At 61.7% G+C, this 7,500-nt stretch overlaps 1 protein-coding gene across 1 annotated transcript in view; it reads right to left on the reverse strand.

The window, feature by feature from the left end:
• Nucleotides 1–2,757: 2,757 nt before the first annotated feature.
• Nucleotides 2,758–7,500, reverse strand: part of LOC144738569 (cell division cycle protein 16 homolog) — a 27,045-nt gene continuing 22,302 nt past the window's right edge. The window contains exon 8 of the mRNA XM_078621571.1: nucleotides 2,758–2,860. Within this exon, the coding sequence (XP_078477697.1) occupies nucleotides 2,837–2,860 (24 nt within the window). The 3' untranslated portion in view covers nucleotides 2,758–2,836. The remainder of the gene's footprint in view (nucleotides 2,861–7,500) is intronic.

Raw genomic sequence — 7,500 nt, forward strand, 5'->3', positions numbered from 1 at the left:
GGGGGTAGTGTGGGGGTGGTGTGGGGGTGGTGTGGGGTGGTGTGGGGGTGGTGTGGGGTGGTGTGGGGGTGGTGTGGGGGGTGGTGTGGGGTGGGTGTGGGGGTGGTGTGGGGGTGGTGTGGGGTGGTGTGGGGTGGGTGTGGGGGTGGTGTGGGGTCGTGTGGGGGTGGTGTGGGGGTGGTGTGGGGTGGTGTGGGGTGGTGTGGGGTGGTGTGGGGGTGGTGTGGGGTGGTGTGGGGTGGTGTGGGGTGGTGGGGTGTGGGGGTGGTGTGGGGGGTGGTGTGGGGTGGTGTGGGGTGGTGTGGGGGTGGGTGTGGGGTGGTGTGGGGTGGTGTGGGGGGGTGGTGTGGGGTGGTGTGGGGTGGTGTGGGGTGGGTGTGGGGTGGTGGTGGGGGGTGGTGTGGGGGTGGTGTGGGGGTGGTGTGGGGGTGGTGTGGGGGTGGTGTGGGGGTGGTGTGGGGTGGTGTGGGGTGTGTGGGGGTGGTGTGGGGGTGGTTGTGGGGTGGTGTGGGGTGGTGTGTGGGTGGTGTGGGGGTGGTGTGGGGTGGTTGTGGGGGTGGTGTGGGGGTGGTGTGGGGGTGGGTGTGGGGGTGGTGTGGGGGTGGTGTGGGGGTGGTGTGGGGTGGTGTGGGGGGTGTGTGGGGGTGGTGTGGGGTTGGTGTGGGGGTGGTGTGGGGGTGGGTGTGGGGTGGTGTGGGGGTGGTGTGGGGGGGTGTGGGTGGTGGGGGTGGTGTGTGGGGTGGGTGTGGGGGTGGTGTGGGGTGGTGTGGGGGTGTGGGGGTGGTGTTGGGGGTGGTGTGGGGGTGGTGTGGGGGTGGTGTGGGGGTGGTGTGGGGGTGGGGTGGTGTGGGGTGGGTGTGGGGGGTGGTGTGGGGGTGGTGTGGGGGTGGTGTGGGGGTGGTGTGGGGGTGGGGTGGGGGTGGTGTGGGGGTGGTGTGGGGGTGGTGGGGGGGTGGTGTGGGGGTGGTGTGGGTGGTGGGGGGTGGGTGTGGGGGTGGTGGTGGGGTGGGTGGGGTGGTGTGGGGTGGTGTGGGGGGGTGTGGGGGTGTGTGGGGGTGGTGTGGGGGTGGTGTGGGGGTGGTGTGGGGGTGGTGTGGGGGTGGTGTGGGGGTGGTGTGGGGGGGGTGGTGTGGGGGTGGTGTGGGGGGGTGTGGGGTGGGGGGGGGTGGGGGTGGGGGGGGTGGTGTGGGGGGGTGGGGTGGGGGGTGGTGTGGGGGGTGGTGTGGGGGTGGTGTGGGGGGGTGGTGGGGGGTGGTGTGGGGGTGGTGTGGGGGTGGTGTGGGGGTGGTGTGGGGGGGTGGTGTGGGGGTGGTGTGGGGGGTGGTGTGGGGGTGGTGTGGGGGTGGTGTGGGGGTGGTGTGGGGGGTGGTGTGGGGGTGGTGGGGGGTGGTGGTGGGGGTGGGGGTGGTGTGGGGGTGGTGTGGGGGTGGTGGTGGGGGGGGTGGTGTGGGGGTGGTGTGGGGGTGGTGTGGGGGTGGTGTGGTGTGGGGGGGTGGTGGGGGGTGGTGTGGGGGTGGTGTGGGGGGTGGTGTGGGGTGGTGTGGGGGTGGTGTGGGGGTGGTGTGGGGTGGTGTGGGGGTGGTGGTGGGGTGGTGTGGGGGTGGTGGTGGGGGGGGTGGTGTGGGGGGGGTGGGGGGTGGTGTGGGGGGGTGTGGGGTGGTGGTGGGGGTGGTGGGGGGGTGGGTGTGGGGGGTGTGGGGGGTGGTGTGGGGGTGGTGTGGGGTGGTGTGGGGGTGGTGTGGGGGTGGTGTGGGGGTGGGTGTGGGGGGTGGTGTGGGGGGTGTGTGGGGGGTGGTGTGGGGGTGGTGTGGGGGGGTGGTGTGGGGGTGGTGTGGGGGTGGTGTGGGGGTGGTGTGGGGGGGTGGGTGTGGGGGGTGGGTGTGGGGGTGGGGTGGGGGTGGTGTGGGGGTGGTGGGGGGTGGTGTGGGGGGGGTGTGGGGGTGGTGTGGGGGTGGTGTGGGGGTGGTGTGGGGGTGGTGTGGGGGGTGGTGTGGGGGGTGGTGTGGGGGGTGGTGTGGGGGGTGGTGTGGGGGTGGTGTGGGGGTGGTGTGGGGGGTGGTGTGGGGGTGGGTGTGGGGGGTGGGTGTGGGGGTGGTGTGGGGGTGGGGTGGGGGGTGGGTGTGGGGGGTGGTGTGGGGGTGGGTGTGGGGTGGGTGGGGGGTGGTGTGGGGTGGTGTGGGGGTGGTGTGGGGGGGGTGTGGGGGTGGTGTGGGGGGGGGTGTGGGGGGGTGGGGGGTGGGGGTGGTGGGGGGTGGGTGGGGGGGGGGGGTGGGGGTGGTGGGGGGGGTGGGTGGGGGGTGGTGTGGGGGGTGGTGTGGGGGTGGTGGTGGGGGGTGGTGTGGGGGGGGTGGGGGGTGGTGGGGGGTGGTGTGGGGGTGGTGTGGGGTGGGTGGGGGGTGTGGGGGTGTGGGGGTGGGGTGGTGTGGGGGTGTTGTGGGGGTGTGTGGGGTGGTGTGGGGGTGGTGTTGGGGTGGTGGGGGGGGAGTGTGGGGTGGTGGGGGGGGTGGTGTGGGGGTGTGTGGGGGGTAGTGTGGGGGTGGTGTTGGGGTGGTGTGGGGGGGTGTGGGTGGGGTGGTGGGGGGGTGGTGTGGGGTGGGGTGGGGGGGGTGGTGTGTGGGGGTGTGGGGTTGGGGGGGGGTGGTGTGGGGGTGGTGTGGGGGTATGTGGGGGTGGTGGGGGGGTGGTGTGGGGTGGTGTGGGGGTGGTGTGGGGGTGGTGTGGGGTGGGTGGTGGGGGTGGGGGGTGTGTGTGGGGGGCTGGTCACCTTCTTGAGTTTGTTCTGGTAGAGGAAGCGCAGCAGCTGAGCGTCGTGACGGGAGCCCTGCAGCTCCAGGTTTCAGCGAGGCCAGCAGATCACGTTCTATACACACAGTGACACACACACACAGTGACACAACACCACACAGTGACACACACACACAGTGACACACACACAGTGACACACACACACAGTGACACACACACACAGTGACACACACACACAGTGACACACACACAAGTGACACACACACACAGTGACACACACACAGTGACACACACACAGTGACACACACAGTGACACACACAGTGACACACACACACACAGTGACACACACAGTGACACACACACACACAGTGACACACACAGTGACACACACACACAGTGACACACACAGTGACACACACACACAGTGACACACACAGTGACACACACACACAGTGACACACACACAGTGACACACACACAGTGACACACACACAGTGACACACCACAACACACAGTGAACACACACACAGTGACACACACACACACACAGTGACACACACACACAGTGACACACACACACACACAGTGACACACACACAGTGACACACACAGTGACACACACACAGTGACACACACACAGTGACACACACACAGTGGACACACACACAGTGACACACACACAGTGACACACACACACAGTGACACACACACACACAACACAGTGACACACACACAGTGACACACACACAGTGCCACACACACACAGTGACACACACACACAGTGACACACACACAGTGACACACACACAGTGACACACAGTGACACACACAGTGACACACACACACACAGTGACACACACACACAGTGACACACACACACAGTGACACACACACAGTGACACACAGTGACACACACACAGTGACACACACACACACACAGTGACACACACACACACACAGTGACACACACACACACACGTGACACACCCACACAGTGACACAACAACAACAACAACCGCCATTCGCCACTAAGTGGCGGTGACGTCACCACGACGCTTGTGCCAGGCCATGTGCACCCTGAGGCCACGTGAAGTGTCGAACGCCCGCTGGCAGGAGGTCACGGGGCAGGACCCAGGTGCCACGGGTCGACTGACCGAGATGACCGAGATGGCTGGCTGATGCACCACCTGTGCCCCCTACTGTGCCAACTTGCTGTGCTTTAGCCACCCGGCGCTCCGCTCGTTGTTGTGAGCGTCGCTCCTCCGCCCTCCGTTGTTGTTGGAGGGCGACTGCCTCCAACTGCCCAGTAGCGTCCTTCACGAGCCTCCTCCACTGAGGCCGATCTTGACACCGCTGGTACCAGTCATCGGCAAGTCCACTCAGCTCCACGTCCTCCTGTACCACATCACTCCATCTCTTCTCTAGCCCGTGCCGCGCCCGTTTAGCCTCCTCGATCCGGCCGAACAAAAGCTGTTTAGGCATGCGGTGGCTGGGCATGCGGGCTACATGACCCAGCCAATGCAGCCTTGCCTGCCGGAGGAGCTCACTGATGGGACTTTGCCCAGATCTTTCAAGGACTTGTGAGCTCCTCACACAATCCAGCCTGGTTAAACCCAGGATGGATCGTAGGCAGGCCAGCCTAAATGTTTCCAACCGGCGAAGATGCTCCACTAGGGGGGTCCACGTTTCGCAAGCGTAGAGAAGGGAGGGAATGACCGTGGCCGAGAAGACCTGAAGCTTCGTGCGGAGCGACAGACCAGGTAGCTTCCACACAGCGTTACGCAACCGATGAAAAGATATTGCCGCTCGACTGATTCGGAGTGAGACCTCTGCTGATAAACTGGAGCCGGTCATGAGCACACTGCCCAGGTATGGGAAACTCTCCACTCTCTCCACAACTGCCCCATCACCGATTGGGAGTTGTGGGGGGTGGAGTGTCCGATGGTACAAAATACCCAGGCAGGTGCTTAGTTTTGGTGGGGCTGATGGTAAGGCCCCACCTCTTAGTGGCACGCTCCAGTCTCAGCAGCAACGTCTCCAACTCCTCTTCTGAATGAGCAGCTATTACCAAATCATCGGCATACATAACGTGGTTGACCAATAGGGAGCCATCCCTTGATCGCACCCGGGCGTCGATCAGCCTCCCATTATATCTGTACCAAATGGTAATTCCCCCGGTACAGCTATTGAAGGCTTCACGAACTACGCAGTCGAAATAGATGTTAAATAATGTGGGAGCCAGAGGACACAGTGACACACACACACAGTGACACACACACACAGTGACACACACACACACAGTGACACACACACACACACACAGTGACACACACACACACAGTGACACACACAGTGACACACACACAGTGACACACACAGTGACACACACACACAGTGACACACACACAGTGACACACACACACAGTGACACACACAGACACAGTGACCACACACACACACAGTGACACACACACACACAGTGACACACACACACAGTGACACACACACACACAGTGACACACACAGTGACACACACAGTGACACACACAGTGACACACACAGTGACACACACACACAGTGACACACACACACACAGTGACACACACACACAGTGACACACACAGTGACACACACAGTGACACACACAGTGACACACACAGTGACACACACACATACACACAGTGACACACACAGTGACACACACAGTGACACACACAGTGACACACACACAGTGACACACACAGTGACACACACACACACAGTGACACACACACACACAGTGACACACACACACAGTGACACACACACACACAGTGACACACACAGTGACACACACAGTGACACACACAGTGACACACACACACAGTGACACACACCACACCAGTGACACACACACACAGTGACACACACAGTGACACACACAGTGACACACACAGTGACACACACACAGTGACACACACAGTGACACACACAGTGACACACACAGTGAAACACAACAACAACAACCGCCATTCGCCACTAAGTGGCGGTGACGTCACCACGACGCTTGTGCCAGGCCAAGTGCACCTTGAGGCCACGTGAAGTGTCGAACGCCCGCTGGCAGGAGGTCACGGGGCAGACCCAGGTGCCACGGGTCGACTGACCGAGATGACCGAGATGACCGAGATGACCGAGATGAGTGGCTGATGCACCACCTGTGCCCCCTACTGTGCCAACTTGCTGTGCTTTAGCCACCCGGCGCTCCGCTCGTTGTTGTGAGCGTCGCTCCTCCGCCCTCCGTTGTTGCTGAAGGGCGACTGCCTCCAACTGCCCAGTAGCGTCCTTCACGAGCCTCCTCCACAGAGGCCGATCTTGACACCGCTGGTACCAGTCATCGGCAAGTCCACTCAGCTCCACGTCCTCCTGTACCACATCACTCCATCTCCTCTCTAGCCCGTGCCGCGCCCGTTTAGCCCCCTCAATCTGGCCGAACAAAAGCTGTTTGGGCATGCGGTGGCTGGGCATGCGGTGGCTGGGCATGCGGGCTACATGACCCAGCCAACGCAGCCTTGCCTGCCGGAGGGAGCTCACCGATGGGACTTTGCCCAGATCTTTCAAGGATTTGTGAGCTCCTCACACAATCCAGCCTGCAGGTAAAACCCAGGATGGATCGTAGGCAGGCCAGCCTAAATGTTTTCCAACCGGCGAAGATGCTCCATTAGGGGGGTCCACGTTTCGCAAGCGTAGAGAAGGGAGGGAATGACCGTGGCCAAGAAGACCTGAAGCTTCGTGCGGAGCGACAGACCAGGTAGCTTCCACACAGCGTTACGCAACCGATGAAAAGATATTGCCGCTCGACTGATTCGGAGTGAGACCTCTGCTGATAAACTGGAGCCGGTCATAAGCACACTGCCCAGGTAGGGAAACTCTCCACTCTCTCCACAACTGCCCCATCACCGATTGGAGTTGTGGGGGGTGGAATGTCCGATGGTACAAAATACCCAGGCAGGTGCTTAGTTTTAGTGGGGCTGATGGTAAAGCCCCACCTCTTAGTGGCACACTCCAGCCTCAGCAGCAGCGTCTCCAACTCCTCTTCTGAATGAGCAGCTATTACCAAATCATCGGCATACGTAACATGGTTGACCAATAGGGAGCCATCCCTTAACCGCACCCCGGGCATCGATCAGCCTCCCGTTGTATCTGTACCAGATGGAAATTCCCCGGTACAGCTATTGAAGGCTTCACGAACTACGTGGTCGAAATAGATGTTAAATAATGTGGGAATATCCCTGTCGCACCCCAAGGTGAACAGGGAATGGCTCCAACTCCCGGCCATGTAGTTTTACCTGTGCCCGCTCACCATCACGAAGGTCCTTAATGATCGTGAGCAGAGGGGTCAGGGACTCCGAAAGCACGAAAGAACACCCCAGAGCCCAGGCCTACTGATGGCATCATAGGCCTTGATCAGGTCAATCAAGCAGAGATGTAGGTAATGGTGGCATTCCATAAACCTCTGCTGTCGCAGACGGACAGAGAATATGGCATCTGTGCAGGACCGCCCTTTCCTGAAACCGCATTGGGGCTCCGCAAGCCTCTCCTCAGCGTGCCTAGCAAGGCGATGTTGAATAATCCTTGCCAGGACCTTACCCGGCACACTGAGGAGTGAGATGCCCCTGTAGTTGTTACAGTCTGTGCGGTCACCCCTTCTTAAAGAGGGGGACCACCAGGGCATCCTTCCAATGCTGCGGAACCCATCCAGTGGTCCAGACTCTGTG

The sequence above is a fragment of the Lampetra planeri genome, unplaced genomic scaffold, assembly GCF_965212315.1.
Source record: "Lampetra planeri unplaced genomic scaffold, kcLamPlan1.2.h2 scaffold_1055, whole genome shotgun sequence".
Lineage (NCBI taxonomy): Eukaryota > Metazoa > Chordata > Hyperoartia > Petromyzontiformes > Petromyzontidae > Lampetra > Lampetra planeri.